Here is a 27,447-nt window from a genome sequence, read left to right as displayed (position 1 = left end):
GGCTATTTTAGATCATCGGACCATCAATCTCTTACTCAAAAAGGAGAAATTAAAAATACTCACTCTGGCTCAGGTCTTATCTGCCCTAGACTAGGAAGACTATTGTAATTGTAATTGTAAAGGCTCTTCTATAGCGCATGGCTACTCGGGAGCATCCCAGCGCTTAGGACTGACCAAAGGGAAGTGGATTGCAAAGAATGAGGAGGCCCAGACTCTAGATCCTGGGAAACAGAACAGTTTTCAGCTTCTTTCGAAATGCAAGTAAGTTAGGCTCTTGTCGGAGGGATGGAGGAAGGGCATTCCATAACTTAGCCGCATTATACGAAAAAAGACGGCCCCCTGTGCTGGCCCTATTAATCCTGGGAATTGCAAAAAGATTTTGCTGATTGGAACGAAGGTTCCTAGATGGTTTATAAGGCCTAATCATGTCATCCAGGATGGGGGGGCCTCTCCCATAGAGTGTTTTGTGGACCATACAGAGGGTCTTGAAGTGAACCCGCACCCTTATCGGAAGCCAATGCAGAGTACTCAATGCGGGTCTAGCTGAGGAGCGATAGCTGGCACCCGTAAGTAGCCTCGCTGCAGAGTTCTGGATTACCTGAAATTGCCGAATAACCGAGACAGGGGCTCCTAGATAAAGCGCGTTCCCATAGTCCAGCCTAGATAGAATAAGGGACTGGACTATGGTTTTCTTGGCCTTTTCAGGTAGCTGAGGAAGAATTTTGCAGATTGTCTTCAACAACCCAAAGCAAGTAGCTACTGTCTTCCTTGCCTGGGTTTTGAATGACAACTCCGCATCCAGCCAAAATCTGAGCCTCTTAATCTTTGGAGTGGGCCCAGGCCCCATGCAGGAAGGCCAGAGTGTCAAGTTGTTAAATGTGGCTCGTTTCCCCAATAGCATCAGCTCAGTTTTTCCCCCGTTCAATTTAAGGTGGGATAAGTCCATCCATTTTGCAACTGCCTCCAGGCAGTTGCAAAGGTTGGTCGGAAGGGGCTCTACCTGATTCAAAGAGACAACTAGCTGGGTGTCATCAGCGTAGCTTACTAATTGGATTCCAAAGGGGGCCACTACTTCTGCCAGAGGCGCCATGTACACATTGAACAGTGTGGGGCTGAGGGAGGAGCCCTGTGGCACCCCACACTGTAATGGTACTGGAAGGGAACAACTGTTCTCCGAAAAGACCTTAAAATATCTGTCTTTACTAGATGGTAGCGTTGGACCTGCAGGGTGTGTATTTTCACATTCCCATCATGATTGGCCACAGGTGTTACCTGCGGTTCAAGGTAGGCCGTGAGTACTTTCAGTTTACCGTGCTCCCTTTCGACCTTACCAATCCCCCTCAGTTGTTCACCAAGGTGATGGAGGTGGTCGCAGCTCATCTGCGCAGGTTAGGGGCGTCGGTCTTCCCCTACATCAAAGACTGGCTATTGAAGGCGTCCTCGTCCCAGGCAGTTGTCTCCCACCTTCAGACTATGGCGAACCTTCTGCATTTGCTGGGGTTCTCTATAAATGTGCCGAAGTCACACCTGACTCCTTCTCTGACGCTCCCTTTCATCGGAGCTGTTCTGGACACAGTGCAGTTTTGGGCTTATTCTCCCAAGCAGCGAGTCCTGGAAATTCAGGCTATGATTCTGATATTTCAGCTTCTATCCTGGATTATGTTGAGACTGACTCGGATGCGTTGGGCCACATGGCCTCCTGCATTCTGTTGGTAAGACACGCAAGATAGCGTATGCGGGCTCTGCAGTGGAACTTGAAGTTCCAATGGGCACAGCATCGGGAAAATCTCACAGACATGGTTCAGATCTCAGAAGGAACTGCAAAAAATCTTCAGTGGTGTTTAACGAACTGTGATTGGGTCAACGGCAGACACCTCTCCTTTTCTCAACCTGATCTCACAATCATGACAGATGCATCACTTCTGGAATGGGGCGACCATCTGAGAGAGGTGGAGATCATGGAACACTGGTTCTCCGGCGGAGTCGGAGCTCCACATAAATTTGTTGGAGATTCAAGCAGTTCGGTTGGCATTGAAAGCTTTTCTTCCCTCTGTCAGGGGAAGCTCGTGCAGGTGTTCACGGACAACAACACCACCATGTGGTACTTCAACAATCAGTGCGGATGGGGTCAGGGACCCTTTGTCGAGAGTCCCTGCGTCTCTGGACATGGCTGGAACAGCAGAGCGTAACCCTGATGGTTCAACAACTGGCAGGTTCTCTGAACACCTGGGCGGACAAACTCAGCTGTCGATGCCTAGCGGATGACGAGTGGCGTCTCCAGTCGGAAGTGGCACAGGTCTATTTCAGCATTGGGGAGAACCTTGGTTTGATTTGTTCGCCCCTGAAGACAATGCGCAGTGTCAGCAGTACTGCACGTTGGAGTTTCCAAGGCGGCTATCGTTCGGCGACGCCTTCTGTTGTATGTGAAGCTCAGGCCTGTTGTACGCTTTCCGCCCATACCACTCCCACCCAGGGATCTAAAGAAGATCAGGAGCGACCGGGCCCAAGTCATTCTTGTAGGCTCCAGACAGGCAAGGAGAGTCTGGTATCCAGAGCTTCTGAGAATGAGTGTTGAACCTCCGATCAGGCTGCCCCTTCGGCGGTATCTTCTGTCGTAGCAGCAGGGGAGGGTTCTCCACCCGAACCTGTCAACTCTGCACTTCCATGCATGGAGATTGAGGGGTGACAGTTGATAGCCTTTGACTTTCCTCCCGAAGTCTGGAACATTATTCTGGCGTCCAGGCGGCACTTCGCTAAGACGGAATACGCCTGCCGTTGGCAGTAATTTGTATTATACTCTACAGAAAAGTCCATTGACCTTTCTGCTTCTCTTTCTTCTGTACCTTTTGTTTATTTTAACCCTTGCCCAGCAGAGCTCTGCCTTGGGAACTGTCTGCTTTTTTGCGGCTGCCAGACCAACCCTCTCTTTTCAAGTCTCCTATTGTAAATAGATTTCTCAAAGGGCTGGCTCACTTGTTTCCACCCATGCCCTTAGTTATGTCACTGTAGGACCTTAAGTTGGTCCTCGCTTACTTGATGTGTGCTCCCTTTGAGCCTTTGCACAATTGTCCCCTCCAGCTGTTGACCATCAAAACAGCCTTGTTATTAGCGATTACATCTTCTCGGAGGGTGAGTGAGTTGCAGGTGTTATCCAGCTCGCCTCCTAATCTTATGTCCTTTCCGGACAAGGTGAAGCACCAGGGCATCCTTCTTACCAAAGGTTGTGACCCCATTCCATCTGGGTCAGTCCATCACTTTGCCAATCTTCTTTGCTCCTCCGCAAAGGAAAGAGGAGCGTCTCCACCGACTGGACCCAAAAAGAGCATTGTCATTCTACCTTGACTGCACAAAAGAGTTCTGGGTGGATGACCAACTCTTTGTGGTGTACGTGGGAGCAAAGAAGGGAAGGGTAGAAAAGGACCATCTTTCGCAGGGTTGTTCTCTGCATCAAGATTTGTAATGCTTTGGCAAGGAAGCAGCCCCCTGGAAGACTAAGAGCCCATTCCACCAGAGGAAAGGCTGTGACTATGGCCTTGGTTTGGGGTGCCCCAGTTTAAGACATCTATCAGGCAGCGATATGGGCATCTTTGCACACATTTGCAAACTATTATTGCCATGATGGGCAAGTACGCAGGGACAGACATTTTGCCCATTCAGTCCTGCAGTCTTAGTCTAGGATGTGAGTCTGCAACCCACCGCCGGGATGGAATTGCTCGGGTATCTGATTCAATGGTAAGAATTCTGCAGCTAGAAGTCTCTATCAGATGAACAAGTTACTTACCTTCGGTAACGCAATATCTGGTAGAGACTCTATCTAGCTGCAGATTCCTTACAGCGCCACCCAAGCCTCCCCTCTTTGAGGTCAGAGATTGTAGGGCTTGGGTTGTTCCCCTTTTCAGGAACCTAGTTTTGCACACAACTACGTCAGTTACTTCATGGCTCTGCACTTCTGGCATGGGAAGCACGAAAAGTACTGATGTCCGCACACCTGGGTGGCACCTATATAGGCACGCACCGTCATAACCGATGCTACTGACGCCGACAACGTCGCCCGCAAGGGGTATTGCTCAGCCAAATTATCCAGATCCAGCCTGGCACATGGGAAATTCAAAGGTAAGTCTCTACTAGGTAATGCGTTCCCGAAGGTAAGTAACTTGTTCGTTTAGCGGTCTCTTATCAACCTTACAAAGCTCACTTCTCAGTGGATTCACTTCTCGCATTATTGCATCTATCTTGTTCTCCAGCTTCTTACTGGACATTTCAATTGTGGCTAATGTCTCTGCAGCCATGATGTCTTCCTGTCTTATGGGCAACTTAAGGTTAGCCTGTGTCTGTCGGCGCTTCGGCCCTGGTGCCTGCAGCATGGTGATCTATTTTTGGCATCTGCCCTGTCCTGGATTGCTTGTTCTTCACTATTATGATGTGCACAGAAACCTGTATATTAATTCAGAGCTTATCTTAGTCTTACCTTTCCAGTTATATCTCTTCATGTCAGAACGCTCATCATGACCACCCTTTCTTTGGGAGTGTATACATATCAACCAGGGACTGCCTCTCCAGTGCCAGTTTAGCCACCCAGACCTCACATCACTGCCTGCCTCACTCTTGTACCTACATGTCCATTGTTGCACACCCAAGTCTCTGGGTTATTGAGGTTTGAATGTGCTGTCACATTGCTTGGTTTAATTTGTTTGCGGTCTCTCTTGCCTTCTTACTGCATTATGTCATGGCGAGGATATACCCCGGGAGAGCTTAACAACAGGTATAGCCACTGGCAGCGGGCTATAAGGCTATTTTATACATATATATATATCTTTTAGCAACTTACATAGAAGGGAGGCAGAAGGGCTATAAGGCTATAATATATATGTGTGTGTGTGTGTGTATATATATATATATATACAGAGGTAACTCCGTGCCACGCTTTCCAGATCGCCTACACTACTTCAGTGAATAGGATCTATAAAAGGACTCTAAATGGGGACTGGTAGTAACAGTGGCAATTCAAAACTGAAGGGCATTTGAAAAATGAACCCTCCAAAACGCGTCATGCCCAATGTTTTTAATAAAAAGGTGAAGTCATGAGCTCCGCTGGTCGCCTCAAATCTTCTTCTGCCGGAGACGATTTCCTTGGGAATATTAGCGTGTCCAGCCAACACGCGAGGATGGCCCTCCCTCAAGTGTTCTGGGAGTCACTAGCATGGAAGGAGACTCCCTAACCGCCTCGCACGAAGCCAGAAACGGAGAAAAGGCTGCAATCTGCAGTGCATACCTGCATGGAGGAATGCCCCTACTTCACGGGTGTTCCCGACTCTGCGACGGGCTGAACTGGGAGGCTGGGAGTGAGGGACGTGAACATCACCTGCAACGCCCAGAACAAGTATTCCAGCCCTTATCTGATGAGTTGGCAAGTTGGCTTCTCGACGGAATTAAACAAATGCCGATTAACAGAATCCCCGCCAGCAAGAAAGGAACACTACCTGCTGGGAAATGCAGTCCAATTGTGGAGGCAGAGGTAACTCCGTGCCACGCTTTCCAGATCGCCTACACTACTTCAGTGAATAGGAACTATAAAAGAACTCTAAATGGGGACTGGTAGTAACAGTGGCAATTCAAAACTGAAGGGACTTTGAAAAAGGAACCCTCCGAAACGCGTCATGTCCAATATTTTTAATAAAAAGGTGAAGTCATGAGCCCCGCTGATCGCCTCAAATCTTCTTCTGCCGAAGACGATTTCCTTGGGAATATTAGCGTGTCCAGCCAACACGCGAGGATGGCCCTCCCCCAAGTGTTCTGGGAGTCGCTAGCATGGAAGGAGACTCCCTAACCGCCTCGCACGAAGCCAGAAACGGAGAAAATGCTGCAATCAGCAGTCCATACCTGCATGGAGGAATGCCCCTACTTCACGGGTGTTCCCGACTCTGCGACGGGCTGAACTGGGTGGCTGGGAGTGAAGGACGTGAACATCACCTGCAACACCCAGAAAAGTATTCCAGCCCTTATCTGATGAGTTGGCAAGTCGGCTTCTCGACGGAATTAAACAAATGCCGATTAACGGAATCACCGCCAGCAAGAAAGGAACACTACATGCTGGGAAATGCAGTCCAATTGTGGAGGCAGAGGTAACTCCGTGCCACGCTTTCCAGATCGCCTACACTACTTCAGTGAATAGTAACTATAAAAGGACTCTAAATGGGGACTGGTAGTAACAGTGTCAATTCAAAACTGAAGGGCATTTGAAAAAGGAACCCTCCGAAACGCGTCATGTCCAATGTTTTTAATAAAAAGGTGAAGTCATGAGCCCCGCTGGTCGCCTCAAATCTTCTTCTGCCGAAGACGATTTCCTTGGGAATATATATATATATATATATATATATATGTTCCAAAAGATCGTCGTATTCCAATCTGCCTTCCACGCAGAACAACGAAGAAATGCGAGACCACAAAGTAGGTGCAGTTTCTTAGTGCAGTTTATTACGTGCCAAAATTAAAGCCTGCAATTCCGCCATGACGCGTTTCACCTCGAGAGAGGCTTGTTCACATAAAGTGTCATGAACATAAACGAGGGTTTTTAAAGTGCCAATGCATAATTCAGTTCTCTCGATTGGGCTCAGCAGTGTAAACTGAATATATCAATGTCATAATGACAGTCTTGGTCTCATTTGGGATGATGTACTTTCTCTTTGTTAAAACTGAGCAACATATGAATCTGATGATGTGATTTTTTGAATAATTGAAGATGAAATTAGTAATGACACAGTAAAAAATACAAAAAATGTTGAAAAGTTGTGGTGGGCATTTATGTCTGTTAGGTTTTGAACATGTGACGGCTAATTAAAACTAATTACTTGAAGGGTGTCCTCTGAGAGGGACGAGGCAAGTGTGATTTTATGCAGCCGTCTGGCTGCAATTGCCGATACACGGCAAGATCAAACCTTGATTAGGTTTCATAAGATGTTGTGGTCTGTAGACCATGACTGTCATTATGACATTGATATATTCAGTTTACACTGCTGAGCCCAATCGAGAGAACACCCCTCAATAAACACAATATATGAGGGAATGGTGCCAGGGTCGTGCTGGCCGATACACGGCAAAATGTCTTGTTATAATATTATAACGAAATGAAATTGCGTTTGAGTAGTATACTTAAATGTGGGCATTGAAGCCGTTTTAGACATTCCAAGATGGCGCTACCTCACTGTAGTTGTGAAGAGTCCGTCTTTCATTTTTGTGACCAATTGTGGGTTTTAAAAAATGGCGTGGCGTTTTTCACTGTTGAACCACTGACGAAGGGACGCTGTCCCGAAACGCGTTTGCTTGAATAATAATAAAAACTTTGCTGCATTACCTGAGCCCGTGAGTGCTGTGTCTTCGTTCCCGGCCCGGCTGAGTATGGGTAAGGAGGACTGGAGCTGGAATATATATATATATATATATACACATAAATATTATAGCCTTTCTGCCTCGGGCTATGCCAGTTGTTAAAAGCCCTCTCCCTTGTCAGTTAGTATAGCCCTTGGCAGCGAGCTATACAGCTATAATATATATTTGTATATAAATATATTATAGACTTATAACCCGGTGCCAAGGGCTATACTGGTTATTAAAGACCCTGAACCCGAGTTATAAGCCAGAGCCGCATTTGAGGGGCTATAACGAGGGAGAGGACTTTTAACAACTGGTATAGCCCGAGGCAGAAAGGCTATATGGCTATAATAACATCTCATGCACTACGGGTAGAATATTCTAAAATAAAAAGGGACAAAACCTGAAGGCAAACATTGGACTGATGGAGCTCCAGGCAAATACTGGCCATTACAATCCTGCAGCTACTCCATAGTTTTCAGTGCAGCTCTCAAAATTCAATGTTCTAATTGTATATATAATTTCCACTAGGACATTAGAATGGACATTAGAATGTTATAATGTTGAGAGCTCCACTGAAGACCATGGAGTAGCCCCGGGCTTATAACGGCTGGTATAAGCCCTGAGTTCCAACATTCCTGTCTTTCTGATTCTCCCTTTTTAATTTGTAACATTGTAACCTGAGTGGGTCGACTGTTCGTTATAGCCCCTCGCCAGCGGCTCTGGTCCTTAAACTCATGTTCAGGGCCTTTAACAATCAGTAAAACCCTCAGTAGCAGGCTAAAAGACTATAACGTATATATTGGCAACAGAAATAAGAAGATCCATTTTTACCTTAAGTGAGGCCATTAAGGGACATCTGACTAGCCTTTTGTAATATGGGGTGGAGACAGGAGGGTCCTAAATCTTGTCCTATTATATCTAACATGACCCAGTGCCCACGTGGGTCATGAAGGTGTTTTTCTGGAGAATAACCCTCTTGATAACCATTTCACCTTCAAGAGATGCATAGATGAACTGCAAATGCATAATTGAGCTGCACGCCCTATGGGACATATATTCTATTCATCAGGACAAGGCCATACTTAGAACCCTCTCTTCCTTCCTTGCATAGGAGTTTCCAGAATTCCTTTGAACAGGGAGGTTTGTCTCTTGTTCTTCATCCCACGTCCTCCTATCTCCTCAGTGAAAGACGGGCTGCCTTGTATTGATGTTCAGGATCTTGTCCTGCCCGGTTTGGATAAAATTCAGTTTTAGCATTGTTATGATCCCTTTGTGTGGTGAACGGAGACATATTTCTAAAACTGCAGTTGCCAAAAAAATTGCCTTCTTTATCTCTCATTGTTGTACTTTACAAGCAATGTCTCAAAGATTGAATGTTCATGCATATCCAGCAGACCTGGATGTTCCTGCGAGAAAGGGGTGCACGGCAGCTATATGCACCACTCCAAGGAGGCACAATGCCTCTTCGGGTCACCAGGCCTTATGTGGTCAAGAAGTCCTTTTAAATATGTTTACTAAAGACATCAGCCGCTCAATGGTGTCTTTCTCCTGGTTTTGATGTTGATGTACAGTCTACCCACAGGCTAGCAATAAGAGCGAGCTAGTCCATAGGTTTTACCTTATGCATGCTGCATGCTGTATCCTCCCCCAACACCCTCCGAGCCACAGGTGAAAAAAATAACACAAAAAGGCTTATTTGAGAGAGAGAACTGAAAAGAGTGTGCAACCATACTGGAGAAGCTGGTAGAGCTGCATATGTCATGCACATGAATGCGAGGACTTTGAGAACAACCCACCACTAGTGTTCAGGACACACACATGTTGCGAGTGGGAGTAAGATTGAGGACTAAGAGTAATGGTGACTACTTAAGGTGACCTTATTCTTTTATGTTTCTTCAGGGATGCAGATATTTCAAAAGATCCAATATGTGGCAACTCCTATTTTTTTAATGTTGTGCATTGAGCCTCTGAGCACAGCCGACTATGCTTTCACTCTGGTTTTTTTTTTACTGTTTTGTTCATTTTCTTGTAGGTGGAATACTTCCTAAGAACCCACAGATACTAGAAGGGTCTGACTCAAGACTGCCGCAGACACCAGCAGAAGACTCCAGGAGTAAAGTCCATCCTGACTTCCGCCTCTGGATCATTGTAGAGGGAGATGCCACTCAGTCTTTGCCAGGTACCCACCCTACAGAGCCTTCCCAGGAAATCACATTGTTTGATAGCAAAATCCTACATGCACACAAAAGCAATTTTCCACTGGTTTGGCTAAAGTGCAGCAAGATTACATTATTTGCTGAAGACAACAAAGATGTTAAATGCGTAGAGCACGGTCTTGCTTCGTTTGAAGGACGTTTTGATTTTGTACATAGAAATAAGCGTAAAATAGAAACACAAGGAGCATAAAATACCTAATGTGAATGTACAACAGTATCACAGATGCCTTTGTGAATTGCAACACCTAAATTTCAAGTGCTTGTGAGTCGCCTACAAAGGGGAGTGGTCAAGGAGAGTTCCTTCTCCACCTGTCTTGGAAGCCAAGCTTTGTGACTGCTCCTGCAGCCGCAAAGCTTTGAAGGGCAACTGGCTGCTGAGGGCAATCAATAGTTCTTCTCAAAGTGGAAGTGGTCCATGGTGGACAGCTCCTACTGGTGGAGGGCTCTAGAAGGACAAACAGTGGTCTGGGGGCTACTGCCTGCTCTCACTATGCCCCTTTCACAATGTGCTGTTTACTTTGGTATTGGGACTCCTCTTCTTGTGAGAGGTCTTCTTGCCTGCCCTTGAGAAGGCAAGCTCCGAGATAGAGGTCTCCTCTCCTTTGTGTATCTCACATTCCTGCATTTATAGCTGTTGCAGTGAAGCGCAAACCTAAATCTAATCTCTTAAATATTATTCAGGCACAACTTATGTGACTAATTGTGTACCGTCTTTTTGCACTGTGCCGGCTCGGTACATTCAGTGCAATACAAAGAACTGGCTGGATAATAGTGGAGGTATTCTGCTAACACCGTGCTGTGATGAGACCAGGTGGCAGCTTACTGATTCAGTTATTACACCATTTGGATAAAATCCCATTGCCACCTGATTTATTACGCTTAGGTCAATGTTATTTTCTTCCACCATAATTTCACTGCCAAACATTTGTGTCCAGAGGAAATGGGTCTATCACCCTACTGTGCAGATTATTGATAATTTCTTAGGCACTGGTAAAGGTTCTAAGAAGGACGAAGAACAGGTCGATTCTCAAGTTAGAATCTACATTTCGCTTGTATTTCTTTATTAGTTGAAGCGCTAAATAGGAAGTGTCACAGTGCTTTACAGTTAATTAATACATTAACATCAAATAGATTAATAACAGTATAGCAGAGAGTTACACAGGTGATTGGACAGTCAAGTCTAGTCTTTCAACGATAACCTCTTGAAGAATTACTTCAAGTGTGAAAAGAGGGCAGATGAGTTGGCCACAAGAGTCCTTAGACACCTCTCATATCCAGGATTTGTCTTGTGAAGCAGGTCAGATGAGGTGAGCACAAGTGCCCATCGACACACCACACATACAGGATTTGTCTTGTTAAGCAGGCCAGATGAGATGGCCACCCGGGCACTTGAGGGAAAACTGGGAAAGGCTTGGGTCCTGTCACTGACTGGCCTGGACCACCATTATACGAAGAAACAAAACAAGGGCCGGGCAGTTTGAATTTGCATCACAGTACACAACCTAGTATAATAAATCACTAAGTTGGACAACCATTTGTATTGATTGACTTTTTTGTTTTATAAAATATTTTAAGATTTTTTTGGCATCAAAAAATACAACACAACATTTATAAAGATACACAAATACAAAATCAGTGAACCGAAAGGAAATTGTCAGAACACAGTATATAAACAAGATAATTGCCCGGGCACTTGGACACGCCGTACATCCATGATTTGTCTTGTTAAGCAGGCCAGATGAGGTGGCCACAAGGGCCCTTGGACACACCGTACATCCTTGATTTGTCTTGTTAAGCAGGCCAGATGAGGTGGCCACAAGGGCCCATGGACACTCCGTACATCCAGCATTTGTCTTGTTAAAGCAGTGTTAACTGATGCATTTTACCTTGCAATTGGTCTCACCTGTCACAGAACCTGTGGTTCAGGTGTCTGCAGTTAAGTTTTCCTCCACTCACAATAAGGTGCAAGTCTTCCCAGCTCTACACAATGATGTTCCCATTGATTGTCACCATGGGCGCCTGTTTGAAATCATTTCCGATCATCCTTTTCTTGTCGCAACAAAACCACCTGAAGCACCCGTTTGAATATGTGTCACGCAGTCACGTTTTTAAGATTCAGGGATCTTGAGCATTTCCTTCACCCAAAATGTGGTGAAATTGGACCATTTCAGGATTTCAAGGTCCTCAATAACATTCTGGTTTACTTTACCGGGAACAATTTGAATCTGTATGGTGAGTGCATTTCATTGGCCCAATTTACACAGATTTTGCTCTCAGCAGGTAGGTCCAGAAGTCCAGAAAAAACCTTGCATTAATACAAAAGGACATCACAGGAGAAAGCTAGTGAGGCGGGCCCCTTGAGTTGTTTGAGCTTGTGCTGGTGTTCAGTGTATCTTTATAGTGTTCATTTGTATCGCCACCTTTATATAGCATGTACTACTCCTTTGTGGGGCCTTGAAGTGCTTGCCTACATGGGCAGCAGGCTAAGCTGTTTAGAGTGTGTAGTTGGAAGGGTGTTTTCCTTAATGCTATGTGAGAACGGTTTCCTCATTGTTCGTGATGACCACCGATGTGCATTATCATATTATGGGACATATCACTTAGCAGAGTGCTGGAGGAAGGCGAGTGACAGACACAGACGCGCAATGTATGGTTTTCAGTACACTGGGTGCTTTCAGCAGCTCTGCAGGCCCCTTTATAGTACTTCCTATGTTTATAGTATTCTTAGCTGGTTACAACACTCGGTGTCCAACCGGATATGGTGTTTGCACTTCCAGATCAAGCATGGTAGGAGAGAGAAGTGGGGGGGGGAGATCTGCTGGGTTGGTCATCCCATATCTGAATGTCATTGTGAGATGTAAAGAAGCAGTCATACTGTGTAGATATTGAGGGCATGCAGTGTTGGACCAGATAAGAGTCCTCTGATTATCTATCAATATGTCACAGATCTATCAAGTTATTCCATGCCTGCTCAGTTGCTGATGGCTTCTTATGGGCTTTTGCAGTACTGGCCGATGGACAGGACCCGTAGCAGAGATATCGTAAGTGAGTCTAAGAGGATTAAGCAGTATAACAGAGTTCTCGTGCGGCCTGTATGAGCTACAGTTGGCTGCTGAGGAGTCAACGACTCATTTATTAGGGGAAAAAATTATTGGATGGAAGTTCTGGAGCCAACCGTTTTTAATGAAATAAATAGCTGAAGCTAAAAAAAATGTTTTGTTGTCCATCTAGCTGTCTAGATGTCTAGAGCAGATGAAGCCAAACACCTACATCCCCCTAGGATAATCTTGATACTGTTATCTGTGAGTAGAGCGCCAAGAAGCTCCATGTAAAGGTTGATATTTATCAAGATAAATACACACCATCAGCCAGTCAGATTGAAAATTCATGGAGAAGTTGTACATGGGATTAGTCTGCAAAGCAGAGAGGCTTTAGTGGTAAAGCCCCCGCTCTCAGTGCGGTGCTTTAGTCTTTTTTTTTAAGTGGCAGAGTTTCTTTCCATCCCACAAGAGACACTTAAAAAGTGGTTTGAAGAAGGTGTTATTGGTTTTCCTTCTACAACATACTTGCATATCATTGGGAAGCCCCCACCGCATACACTTAATTAACTCTAAACTGAATTATTACTCAAACCGTGTAAGTTAGAACATACACTGCCTCTGATGATCTTTTCCACAACTCTTACACATTGGGAAAGTGGATCTTTATATATAACCACAACCAACCGCTAGTCCTGGTCTCAATTCTTCTTTTTCCTGACCCCAACTTGTTCTGTTACCTTCTCTAGGTACCGAAGGAACCAGGTCTGTCTCCTTGTTCTAGGATTCCCTCTGGTTCCTAATGTTCATCAGTCTCCTCACCATTGGCCACTTCACCTCTGTTTCTTCCACTGGGAACTTCTCTGCCTCTTCCCTCAGCCCCACTAGAGCGCCAACCTACTTTGATTTCCAAAAAGCATGCGTTGTGCTTCCTTTTTACAATCTTCCATTTAACAGGCAGGTTCACACCTACAGCCCCCAACACCACCACCTTCTGCTGCTTTAAAATATTTTCTTTATTGGGTTCCCTACTAAGTAGGGAAAAGTAGGCTGTACTTTCCAAATCTTAAATCCATTTTTTTGATCTGGCCTTTGTGAAAGCATTAGCTGCCTCGCTAGTCTATTGATTTCCAAAAACGTTCTAGATAGTATAATAAACACAGAGGTTTGTTTGGTCTGCACACTTCTTCCATTTGTGTGCTGAATTGCCATTTACATTTTACATGGATTAGCCCACTTTACCCATTGGCTTCATTCACTTTGAAGTTTGAACACATTGGTTACATACACTGAAATATAGTTCCTTTCTCTTTAGTGACACGTCTGGTTCAAAGTGTTGTTGCTTCATTTTATTTCTGTATGAAGCAGATCTTTATCTTGCCTGCACTTCAAGTGCCCAGTTGGATGGTTTATTTCCAGTCTCCTTTTTTAAAGTTGCTGTTATAAAGTTTTAAAGTGACATTGTTGCTGCCGGGCAATTTGAGTGCTTGGTTGGGTGATGATATCTTTTTGTTGCTTTCACATAAAAATAACAGTATATCACAAATGAAAAGTTGTTTTTAATCACTAGTGTAGCACACACTAAAGGGAATGTTCTTTAAATGTAGCATTTTTAATAACATGTATGATGGTCACATTTAGGGTAGATGACAGGAGGCATGTAGAGGTTAAAGATAACAGGAGGCACTATAGAACCCTGGGAGACTCCGCAGGTGATGGAGGTCTTTTTTGACCTGCAGGTGCCCATGTGTACAGGCTGGTTTTGGTTGGAAACCTAGGAGGAGATCCAGCAAAGGGCATTTCCAGTAAAGCATATGCACAACTTTATGGTGTATAAGAGGGTTTGATGGTCACTGGTGTCAAAGGCAGCTGAGAGGTCCAGCAATGTCAGGAGGCAGTGATTGTCCTCATCTAAAGTCAAGGGGGCATTGCCCATGGTGTGTAATGAAGCCGTCTCCATGCTGCAGCGTGATTTGAAGCCAGACTGGTAGTCATACGGGAGATGGTTATTATTGATGTGAGATTGGAGTGGAGCATAGACTGTTTCTCAGTGATCTTGCCGATGAATGTAAGGTGAGGGATGGGCTGGTAGTTGGCAAGGTCATCAATGTCTAGTGTAGTATTCAAATTGGGTAACAGGAATAATGCCCGGAGCTTAGCTCCCAGGTCACTGGCAACCTGATCAGTGTTTGTATATATGTCCCTGTATAATCATTCCTTGAAATCTGAGAAAAGATATTTCTCTCAGCATGACAAATCTATGGTCTTCAAATAACAGTTTTTTATTCAATTCCAGAGAATGATCATCACAAAATTGTTGCAATTCTCATCAATTTATTGATCCCAAATTGAAAATTCCCCGATGACAATAGTGTGTGCATCACAGTCAACATTTATGTTTTGACCACGTCGCTTCTTCAGGACTAACCAATGTAAATCTTAACGTGTCTTCTTATGAATCAATCATCAATTACTCAAAAATCATTAACCTGAAATCTTACAGTAGTGAGTCTTTAAACCGTTACGTTCCTTTTTCACACATCAATTACTCCAATACCCGGATACGGGATTCTAATATCACCTCCAAAAATGGTTTCATATACCGATACAACCACACCAAGTGAACAGTCTAGTGTAGGTTTGTTTAGGAGTGGGGGAATGTGGCCTGTCTTGAGAGCTTCTGGGAATGCTTTGAGTGAAGGAGGCAGTGAGTGAGGAATAGGTGGGTCCAGAAGGGGCTTGGTGCAGTACTTGATTGTCTTGAGAAGCGTCCAGCTTCCATCGGTGGCTTTATTGATGGTATTTGGTATACTAATTTGATGAGGCTAATGTGGTGTGCTACCTGTGTGTTGCACGGAAGGACTTCGGGATCCAGAGGTCATTGGGTTATTGGGTTTGCCAGTGCTTATCTCTGTTGCTTCTGAAATTGCCACTTCTCCGTCTCCTTCGAATTCTATGTTAGGCCTCTACAAACTCGTATTCCTATGTCTTAACTTCAGTCTTGACCTCAGAATGAAGATAACTAACATTTATGAAATTAATGTGTATCACTGATTTCAAGGTCTCTGGCAGTCAGCGTCTAGGGTGGTCTAGATGCTGAGAGCCTCCGCCCTGGTGGGAAGCCTGCTTCTTAATATTGTTGTGACATCTGATGGTTTTCAGTGCGCTATCCCACTTTATAAATGTGATTATGTTTATCAATGTTCTCTCCAGCCTTCCATGTTGATTTATCTCAATGCTAGTTCACGTACCATGATAGGTCAGGGATATGAACCGGTGCTGCCTTCTGAGGTCCAAGTCGGCCCCTGGCAGGACATTATACATTAGCTGAGACCCCAGCAGCTGGAACGGTTTTTAAGGACATGTACATCTCCACACAAGAGAACTTGTGGGTAGCTGTTTTAATTAACTTCATTGATTGCACAATAAGAATACACATAATTGCAATGCTTTGTTTCTACCAACTTTAGGACAGAACCAAGAACAAGGTAAGAGTAAGCATATTGTACAGGCAGGGCGATTGTGTACCCTGAAAAGAATAAAAAATATTTTATTGCGAGTTCAACATTTTTCTACCCTAATATTTCCCTCAACATAGAAGACAAGCATTGAAAATGCAACAGGTCTCGCCTTTGTTTAAGTTAAAGCCATTTGCTTTGCTAATGATATTGTATAGCAAAGCAAATGGCTTTAACTTAATAAAAGGCGAGACCTATTGCATTTTTAATGCTTGTTTCAATTCTGAAGTGTAATGGAAACAAAGTTTTTAATAGGATAAAAACAAATCAAGACACTTACTTTAGTTGGCGATGCACAAATGAGAAATATTGACTGAAAAACAATTTCCACACCTTATATATATTTTTTTTTTATCAGTAAAACTGTATGTTTGTGCAAGATGCCACTGAGTGAGGGTGCAAAGTATAGAAGTAAACTTGCACATCCCATGCCATCATGTACTTAAACTTGGTCATGGTGCACAGAGTGGTTCTCTGAAGCAGTCTGGGACATGGCAGGTTACAGAGTGAGGCCCCGATCAGACAGCCTGGGGTCAAAGAGCACCACATCCTGAAGGCCAGAAGCATAGTCTGTGGGGCCCAGTCTATGTTAGAAGAAGGCACAGTCAGTGACACAGGGTGTCTTGCACATGATATTAGACAGTCTGTAGTCCATATGAACAACAGATTAGGAAACAGTGTGAAGTACAAAGGGTTCATTCAGTCAATGGTGCAGGAGTCAGGTACAGGGCACCCTCCATTTTGGAGTCTCAGAGAATCACATCTTGGGTCGGTGACATAGCAGTATACAGTCTGATACAAGGCACCATATAGCTTTGGGTCTGAGAATAAGACGCTCTGTGGCACAAGGAACACAGCCAGGACAAGGAGGGAGATATCCCATAGAACAGTCTGGGTTTCAGGGTGTGTTGTACTGCCTGTGGTGAGGTGGGCCTGGGTCTGTGCTAAGGGAAACTGGGGTAAGGGAAGCAGAGGTGCAACCTATGGGATGGGACCTACTCAGATACATAGTTGGGCCTCGTACCTTTAAACCAGATCATAGTGCCAGGCAGACGGATACTCTGGTGCATACCGTCTATATCATTAGTTATGCACAATATTAGGATGTGTGTGCCCACAATCAAGAGCTTCATCTGACACTCAAAAACATGCACACAGTCTGGGGAACAGAAAGGCTGACATGGTGACCTGTGTCGCGGGGAGCATAAGTTGGCATTTGGGATATTTTCCCTTTGTCATCACACATCACGACTGGACCACATGGCACACAGGTTAGTATACAGAAGTCACAGTGTATGACAATCAGTGCACAAATGTTTCTATACGGGGCCTGTAGTCTAGTCTGGGGAACCAAATAGTCTGGGCAGGTGGGCACGCCACCTGTTGCACAAGGAGCATGCATACTAGCCGGGGAGAACCGAACACTCAGTCTGACTTGAGCGCACAAGCTCGGGCATAGAGGCATCAGCCACTCGGGTGCACAGGCAGAGGGGCCAGTAGCGAGGCTGGGGCAAACAGAGCGTGTGGTATCATGAACACACGCTTGCAGCACGCTTGGGAGACATGAGACTGGGGTACAATTGATTTACTTATTTATTTATGCATTTGAATATAGCGCGTTCTTTCATTACATAAGGACTTCAGAGTGCATGAATTACATAAAAGATATGGCATGCAGCAGGGGTACAAAGACTGCAGCTGGGACACACTGCAGGGCAACCGTCTAGGGCAACTTCGCCAGCTTAAAGGACTCAGGCACTAACCGGCTTTGTTGCGTTTGGGCTGAAAGACCTTCCAGGACAGCTGCTTGCTGCAAGGTGACTTCATAGCAGCGGTTCTACCCGAGCAGCGTGGAGCTGAGAGCCTGCGGATCGGGCTCCATGGGGCTGCTGTGCCCGGGCCTAGAGGTGCGGGAGACTGGCGGCCTGCTCTCCGGGGCCCCCGCCGCGCCGGGACTCCAGTGCTGCAGGCTCTAGAGACGGCTAGCGGTCCCTGCCATCCATTGTCCGACGGCGGGGGCAGGCACGGGGGAGGGCGCCAGCGCTCGCGTCACCAGGCCGAAGATTAGTATCGGGGCTGGGATGTTGCTGAGAGGAAGGGGCACCGCTGTGTGGATTGAGCCTGCCCCCCGGAGGTGGGAGGAGCGGAGGAAGTGTGCGAGGCAGAAGCGCAGTCAGAGGCAGACTCGGTGTGCAGGATCCCCACCCCCACAGAACGTGAGTTGTGGTAGAACCGGCTGCTATGTAGTGGTGTCTGGGGCTCTTGCAAATACGCAAGCGAAGCCTGTTCTGTTTTGTATAAACTGGAAACAGGATCCAGAGTAAAATTTTGATCCAACGAACAATGTGCGTGTAGCAATAGCAGAGCCTCCCGTCCAGCGGACGCCATGACGTAGACTTTTCTCTCTATTTCTGCCGTCCCACTTGGAAGGGCTTGACTGGACTTCATGCTGGCATAAAAGGTTTATTATCTTCTTTATGGGGCCATCTGTTTGGACCCATAAAGAAAATAACAAACCTTTTACGCCAGTAGGAAGTCAGGGGAGCCAGTCCAAGTGGGACGGCAGAAAGAGAAAAATAAGTACATAACCTCAACTCTTTCCCAATGGATGGCCACCGTTTAGCATAAACGGTGACGCCGGCCAATGGGAAAGAGGGGCGGGTGCTAGTGCAAGCTACCCAATATCACTAAATCTCACCAGCGAGACTGCACATGTGTGCAGTCTTACGCTAGACTTCGACCTAACAAAATGAGGGAGGAGGACAGAAGCAGGGAGATGTTATGTCCCTTTAAAATATGTGTTAGAACAATTATACAATTCCTTAAATTATAGGAATCTTTTGTATTTGCTTGTTGATACATGGCCTTTTCAATTGAAGTGGCCTAATTGATTAATTTACCACTCATCCAAGGTGGGCTTGAGACTAGTTTTCCTAAGTCAAAGAATAGTTTGGCACTGTGAGACAACTAATGATTGAGGGCCCGATTCACAGAACTAACTTAAGACAAAATCCTAAACTTACTACCATTTCGGTATTCACAGAAGCCACTTGCTCATTTTCGTATTCACAGAAGGCACTTACTATTTAGGTATTCACAGGAGTCCTAACTTTAGGAATCCTAAATGCCTTCTGTGAATACGGAAAGTCTTAAAGGTAGGATTTTTCTCAGTTTAGGAGTAGTAAAGTTAGTACTCCTAACTTTAGGACTTCGAAACTGAGAGAAATCCTAGCTTTAAGACTTTCGGTATTCACAGAAGGCATTTAGGAGTCCTAAAGTTAGGAGTCCTAACTTTAGGACTCCTAAACTGAGAAAAATCCTAACTTTAAGACTTTTGGAATTCACAGAAGGCATTTAGTAGTCCTAAAGTTAGGACTCCTAACTTCTGTGAATACCGAAATGAGTAAGGATCTTCTGTGAATACCAAAATGAGTAAGTGCCTTCTGAGAATATCAAAATGGTAGTAAGGTTAGGATTTTGTCTTAAGTTAGTTCTGCGAATCGGGCCCGGAGTTACCTGAAAGAAATCGTAGACTAAGGTTCCCTTACACATGATACTCAGAAACGAAAGAGCCTGGGTTTAGGAGGAGGGGAGCAGGCTGGACTTGTGTCTGTCTCACTGGTCATGTCTCCTCTGTTTCAGCGTTCCTGAAGCAGCAGGCCATGAAGGTCTTCTGTGACACCCCCTTGGAGCTGAGATCCACACTGAAGAGAAGCTTCACTCAAGGCTCCAGGCAGCTGTCGTCACAGGCGCCTGTTCAACACATGCTGGTGCTGGTTCTGCTGCATGCGGTCCTGCTGCACAGGCAGCACTTTTGTGGACTGGCAGAGGCAGAGGTGTATCACTGGTGAGTGCGGCCATGCAGAATGTAGACCATAGGTAGATCTAGACTGTCCAATGTGAAATGGAAGGTCAGTAAGACAAGGACAGTGTTGCATAGTTCAGTGGCTCAGTCAACTGAAGTTGTGCATATCGCTATAATGAAAGTATCTGGAACAGCCTTGGTGATGCTTCTGTTCTCCACTTCTGCATTGGATCGTGGGCGTGGTTTAGTCATGGCTCCAACTCACAGTCTCACACAATGTTTCTTCCCACTGTTCCCTGCTTCCTGTCAGAACCCTGCCTCACATCTGATCTGTGCCCTATTCAAGCCCTGCTCCATCACTTGTGCATCCCTTCCCTGCTTCCTCTTGAAGTCCTGCCTCACATCAGGTCTATGTTAGTACACAAGGTGACGTTCATCACTGCTGCACCCCTCTCCTGGATCAGCATACCCCCAGCTTCACCTCATCTCCAGGACCAGCTCCACCCCGTCTCCAGGACCAGCTTCACCCCATCTCCAGGAACAGCTCCACCCGTCTCCAGGACCAGCTTCACCCCGTCTCCAGGACCAGCTTCACCCCGTCTCCAGGACCAGCTTCACCCGGTCTCCAGGACCAGCTCCACCCTATCTCCAGGACCAGCTTCACCCCGTCTCCAGGACCAGCTTCACCCCGTGTCCAGGACCAGCTTCACCCCGTCTCCAGGACCAGCTTCACCCCGTCTCCAGGACCAGCTTCACCCCGTCTCCAGGACCAGCTTTACCCCGTGCCCAGGACCAGCTCCACCCCGTCTCCAGGACCAGCTTCACCCCGTCTCCAGGACCAGCTTCACCCCGTCTCCGGGACCAGCTTCACCCCGTCTCCAGGACCAGCTCCACCCCGTCTCCACGACCAGCTCCACCCCGTCTCCACGACCAGCTCCACCCCGTCTCCAGGACGCGCTTCACCCCGTCTCCAGGACCAGCTTCCCCCCGTCTCATGGACCAGTTTCACATCGTCTCCAGGACGAGCTCCACCGCGTCTCCTGGACCAGCTTCACCCCGTCTCATGGACCAGCTTCACCCCGTCTCATGGACCAGCTTCACCCCGTCTCATGGACCAGCTTCACCCCGTCTCCAGGACCAGCTTCACCCCGTCTCATGGACCAGCTTCACCCCGTCTCATGGACCAGCTTCCCCCCGTCTCCAGGACCAGCTCCACCCCGTCTCCAGGACCAGCTTCACCCCGTCTCCAGGTCCAGCTCCACCCTGTCTCCAGGATCAGCTCCACCCTGTCTCCTGGACCAGCTTCCCCCCGTCTCCAGGACCAGCTCCACCCCGTCTCCAGGACCAGCTTCACCCCGTCTCCAGGACCAGCTCCACCCTGTCTCCAGGATCAGCTCCACCCTGTCTCCAGGCTCAGCTCCACCCTGTCTCCTGGATCAGCTCCACCCTGTCTCCTGGACCAGCTTCACCCCGTCTCATGGACCAGCTTTACCCCGTCTCCAAGACCAGCTTTATCCCGTCTCCAGGACCAGCTCCATCCCGTCTCCAGGACCAGCTCCACCCCGTCTCCAGGACCAGCTTCACCCCGTCTCCAAGAGCAGCTTCATCCTGTCTCTAGGCCATGCCACTCCACTGGGATTGTATTACTCCTGCTCTGTTACCCACCAGACCTGCCCTGTCACCCATCAGTGGCTTGCTCCGAATCAGGGTCTTACATCACCATTTCAAGACACATGCATGTCAGTGGCAGTTCTTTGATATGGGCATGCTCTTCTGTACTAGGGGTGCCCGGTAGTGCTCTTCTCTGCTAGAAGAACTGACATGATTTACCCCATGTCCTGTAATGCCCATCTTTACTAGGAGTAGAACTGCTGTTGGTATTTCGATGCCTCCTACGGCTCTTTCTTACCAGGAGTAGACCTCATGTGGGTCATTCTGTGTCTCATTTTGCTTTTCATTTCTAGGAGTAGGGTTGGTTTGGGTTGTTGCTGGATAGTAGTCTGCTGTACTAGGAAATGAACTGGCTTGACTCATTCCATGCCTCATAGTTCTCTTTGGGAATAAATCTGAAGGCTTCTGAACAGTTTTTAAGTTTTAACTATATTTATTAGATGATTTTGGGACACAAATTCCCACCCTCAATCCTACCAGGCCAGTAGTACCAACTCCATTATCCGGCAACATAAAGGAAAACATAGCCACGTATTCCTAATAGTCTATTCCCAGAGAAAGAAAGTCCCAGTGTCTTAGTTCCAATGGGGATGGGGAGAGCAGAGTTAATAAAAATTAAACATCTTCATTATACCAATAGAAAGAACCTCCTCTCCTGAGAAGCTCTGCCTAGCGCACATCACCCCGAAGACCAGATCATTGCTCAAAATCCAAACGTGGCAGCATGGTGTGGTGTCACAAGTGATGTATAGGCTTCTGCTGTAACATTTGTATGCTGTTGAAAGTAGCACCCAGTACCTCCACACAAGAGAATCATCTCTGCCTGTGGTTCAGGTGTCTATGAAAGCCCCGCAGGCTCGACCTGTGAAAATATGACTCATTGCCTTGTATTCAACTTTCAGTCTTACAGGGAAGCTCATAAACACTGTGAGTTCCTTCACTGTGAGGCTTTTCACTGTGAGTCCCTTCACAGTGAGCCTTCTTGCTGTGAGTGCCTTCACTGTGAGCCTCCTTGTTATGACTCTCTGATAGCCCAATCCCTCCATTCTTTTGAATTGATTATCACCAAAATAGTGACACCCAACCCACCACCTGAGTTCTGCACCCTTGGCACAAGCGTAATAGTCATTTTCACAATGTCTTCTGCCTCGTTTGATGGTAAGGCCAGTAATCCAGGCAGAACGCCAGCCAGTCTGACCCTCAGGGCATTCAAGGAAATGTCCTTTGGTACACTGAATACCCTCAATTTTGTGCCATTCTGCAGACCCAACTTCTCTTCAAGAATAACCCTGGTGTCCCTCTTTGTGGTGCAAAGTCAGCCACATGTCCCTTCAGCAGTTTAACCCTAACCTCAGTTACCTCCAGCATGTGCCCTGATTTGTTGTTTAAATCTTTTTATTGACATTTTACATTAAACAACAACAATAGTTTGGTGTCTACGTACACAATAAATCACATTAGAAGACCTTCTGATGTTGGTACAATGGTATTAGAGTGTGTTTAGCCTGGCATGTATGAGAAAACCAAGGAGGCATGCCTGCAAATATAATAGTTAGATATGGCCATGTGATATCTGTCACATTTATGTCTAAATGTGTTATGTCTCATATTTGAACAGTGGAAGTAGGGTACAACAAAATGAGGACAAAGTAATTCAATAAAGGGGAGGGATGACCACCCGTGACGTGTGGATGTGAAGTACTACATCAGATGTCTATCGGCTTGTAGCATGTGCTAAATATCTCTGCTATAACTGGCTAAATAGAAATTGCGGAACTCTGCCCCACCAGTGTCACCACGGAAGCAAGTGCAAGCTGCAACATTGGGACCACATCCTAGACTCCCATCCTTCCCGGGAGTCCTCAGTGGGTGTATCTAGTCTCTGCAGACCAGCCACAATAGCCTCCCAACTACTGACATGGGGAAATTTGCGAAGTCCCATGTGGTCCTACTTCTGCAGGGTCACACCATCCGCCCTGGCCCAGTTGAGAATGAGCGGTTCCAGGCATTTGCATGCGGGGCTACCAGTGTTTTCCATCACTTAGTGATTAGGCGTTTTGCTGTTACTAGGCCCAGGTCTAAGAATTAGAGGTGACCCTGTTCTTCTTGCCTCTCTTAAAGAGGTGCAAAATATATCCCTCTCAGTGAAAAGGGATGTCACGTTCAGTACAACCGGGGAAAGTGGTCGCTATGTCAGCCCAGTTCTCTCTCAGGGCAGGGCAATGCCATAGCATGTGTAGTAGCTCAGCATTGGGTAAACGCACCTTGGGCAGATTGAGTCAATGTGGTGAAAGTACGTATTAATCTGGGCTGGGGTGAAGTATGCTCAATGTAGGATAAAGAATTGAATCTGATGAAAACGCTGGTTACGACGGACACGCGTCGGACCCTCCAACACGGATGTCCATTCCTTTTCCATGAGGGCATGCTCCAGATCATCCTCCAAATGTTGTTTTATGGAGACCAGTGAAATCGCCGTATGTTGACAGAGGGATGATGCAAATAAATGGATCATGTGGCTCCCTTCCCCCATTATATGGAATCATATGGAGGCTCCGCAGTTAGGTTGCCCCACCTAGATGAGAGTGCGACTATGAGCGCGCAGTGTAATATTAAATGTCCCGTATGTAGGCCCTCCTCTGAAATGAGCTCTGCATATGGGATTAAAGTACCATCGCAAAAGAGGTCTCCTGTGTCGTGGATACCCGCCGTGTCCCAACTGTGCAGCTCTGCTTGCATGGTAGGTGTACCTCCTCATGGTGTTCCTAATAGGGGGATAGCCGGGGTGTGGTTTCACGAGTGATGTATAGGCTTCTGTGGTAACATTTGTATGCCATTGAAAGTAACACAGAGTTTATATTCCTGGGTTTCGAACGTGGATGGAACATGTAAAGCAGAATGTGGTGTGATACAGGAGATTGAAGAGTGGCTGTATCTGACAAGTGTTGAGAAGATAGCCATCTGGCCATTCATTGCAACTGGGCAGCTAGGTAATAGTGCTCGAAGTTAGGCACAGTGGGCTCGATTCACAGAACTAACTTAAGACAAAATCCTAAACTTCCTACCATTTTGGTATTCACAGAAGGCACTTACTCATTTTGGTATTCACAGAAGGCACTTACTCATTTCGGTATTCACAGAAGTTAGGAGTCCTAACTTTATTTATTTATAAAGTTTTATATAGTGCGAACAAGATCCCGAAAGATATCAGAGCGCTTTACAGTAGTATGAAAGAGAGGACATGAATGAGATATCAACATCAATTGGGAAAAGGAAAATAATACAGTAAACTGATGAATTCAAACAACAAAAGGGGGTCAAAATATGCAGTAAAGAGGAGCCATATCAAATGGAGGTAACCCTGGTGATAGCAACAAAGTCAACCAGTCAAGTGAGCCTAGCCAATTAAGGTAGGAATTTGCTCATCAGAAATCTCTTAGCTTCCATTTTGAACTCCGTTGTTGAGGAGAGTCTGTGTACTTCCAGTGGGAGAGAGTTCCATATCTTTGGGGCAGCACAAGAGAAGGCTTGGTGACAAGTTCTCTTTTTGCTAAGGATGAGAGGTTTCAGGAGGTAAGTTGTGGCGCTTCTTGAAGCTCTCTCCCTACAGGATAGTTCAAGTTTTTGCGCCAGGTACCTGGGAGTCTTGAAGTGGTTGGCTTTGTGCGCCAGAACTGCAATCTTTCGCTGAATTTGTTCTTCAAAGGGTAGGCAATTGAGATATTTTAAGACTGGGGATATGTGCTTGTTTCGTTTGGAACCTGTCACCAGTCTAGCCACAGTGTTTAGAGAGGACCTTAGTGGAGCCAGGCCACAGAGGGTAGCACTGTCGTAGTCTAGCCTCGGCAAGACAAGTGCTTGCACCACCTGCTTGAAATCACTTTATGGAAGAAAAGGTTTGATATTTCTGAGAGTCCTCATCAAGTGATTTGCTCCCTTACATACATTGCTGATATGAATATTCATATTCAGGTGCTTGTCCAAGGTAACTTCGAGAGATTTGGCTGAGTCTATGATGAGCTTTAGGACTCCTAAATGTCTTCTGTGAATACCGAAAGTCTTAAAGTTAGGATTTTTCTCAGTTTATAAGTAGTAAAGTTAGGACTCCTAACTTTAGGACTCCTAAACTGAGAAACATCCTAACTTTAAGACTTTTGATATTCACAGAAGGCATTTAGGAGTCCTACAGTTAGGAGTCCTAACTTCTGTGAATACTGAAATGAGTAAGTGCCTTCTGTAAATACCAAAATGAGTAAGTGCCTTCTATGAATACCAAAATGGTAGTAAGTTTAGGATTTTATCTTAAGTTAGTTCTGTGAATCGGGCCCAGTGAGTCCGCCCTGTCCTGATGGTAGCTAAAGCTTCTTAATGGAAACCCTATGCCTAGATTCCCCTGACTATTTTTTCCATTTTACTGAAAAAGGAAGGGGGATGTAAAGAGGTAGGGTGGTGAAATAGTAAAGAAGACTAGGAAGGACTACCATATTCGTGAGGGCCACTCTACCAGAGATGGACAAAAGGAGAGTTTTCCAGAAACCATCTGCGATTGAATAGCGGAGGTGGCTCTTGTGATATTGCCCCCAAATAGGTTGGCTTTGTTCCGGTATATGTGGACACCCAAGTACCGGAAGGTGTCAATACACCACATGAATACCCTGGTTCTAGGGTGAACAAGGAGAACGGAAAGAGACTGCACTTCACTGCATTGACACATAGCCCTGAAACAGTGGCAAATAATGAAAGTGCTGAATCTAAAGAAGGAGGGATGGAGTGGAGTTCTCTCGCGTACAGCAGAATGTTGTCCGCATACAAAGTGATTATGTGTATGCTGTCTCCCAGGGGGATACCCATGTCCACACGTATACAGATATATGCCGCCAGAGGCTCTACTGCTAGGGAGAAGAGGACAGCAGACAGCCCTGACAGGTCCCACGACCCACACATATGGAGTCCGAGATATAGGGCCCAGTTTTAACAAGAATTGTTGGGTGCTTATACAGCAGCCTGACCATATTAACAGATAAGGGACCTATGCTGAACCTAGGCAAGACTGCAAAGAGAAAGTCCCATTTGAGAGAGTCAAAGGCTTTCTCAAAATCAAGCACCAGGCAGCCTGCGTGGGGCCAGTTCAGTGGAGCATATTTTGCCACTCTAAAATAGCGACGAAGGTTGAGACAGGTGTTTTGGGCTGGGATGAATCCGTTCTGATCTGAGTGCATCAAGGTGGGCATGTAGGGTGCAAGTCGGTTAGCGAGGCTCTTCACCAATATTTTATAGTCTGTGTTTAAGATCGCTAGGGGTCTATGGGACCCTGGGGCTGTGGGATCCTTGCCTGGTTTCAATAGGGAGACGACATTAGCTGTACATAAAGAAGGCGGAAGGGCACAGCTGTCCACTGCAGAGGTGTAGAGTGCATCTAGGCGTGTCACTAGGACTTCTGCATATGCCTTAAAAAAATCAGTAGGGTGTCTGTCTGGTCCTGGTGTTTTCCCCGGTGCCAGGGAAGTAAGTGCTTCTCAGACCTCATCTACTGATAAGGGGGAATCCAATGCTAGATGCTGTTCAAGAGGTAGAATATGCAGTTCTACAAAGTCCAGGAAAGCGCCTCTTTGTTGGGAGTCCAAATGTGTGCTGGACGCGTAAAGAGTAGAGTCATGGCTGTATGAATGTCCAGTTCTGTATATCTTATTTGTTCTAGCTCGTCTTTAATAGAATGTATAGGAAAGTGTGGGTGCTCCTGTTTAATTAGGTAGGCAAGAAGTTTACCTGCCTTGTCTGACGTTGTGTGGGTACGTAATGAGTGAGCCAAGTAGTTGTGACAACACAGC

At 46.1% G+C, this 27,447-nt stretch overlaps 1 protein-coding gene across 1 annotated transcript in view; it reads left to right on the top strand.

The window, feature by feature from the left end:
* The window catches only part of DNHD1 (dynein heavy chain domain 1), a 682,720-nt gene that overhangs the window by 614,205 nt on the left and 41,068 nt on the right, over positions 1-27,447 (top strand). The window contains exons 39-40 of the mRNA XM_086933691.1: positions 9,404-9,550; positions 19,786-19,990. Coding sequence (XP_086789817.1) covers positions 9,404-9,550; positions 19,786-19,990 — 352 coding nt within the window. The remainder of the gene's footprint in view (positions 1-9,403; positions 9,551-19,785; positions 19,991-27,447) is intronic.

Source organism: Lissotriton vulgaris, chromosome 8, assembly GCF_964263255.1.
Source record: "Lissotriton vulgaris chromosome 8, aLisVul1.2, whole genome shotgun sequence".
NCBI classification, from domain to species: domain Eukaryota; kingdom Metazoa; phylum Chordata; class Amphibia; order Caudata; family Salamandridae; genus Lissotriton; species Lissotriton vulgaris.
The sequence above is the reverse complement of the archived record's forward strand: the minus strand, read 5'-3'. Positions and strand labels throughout refer to the sequence as shown.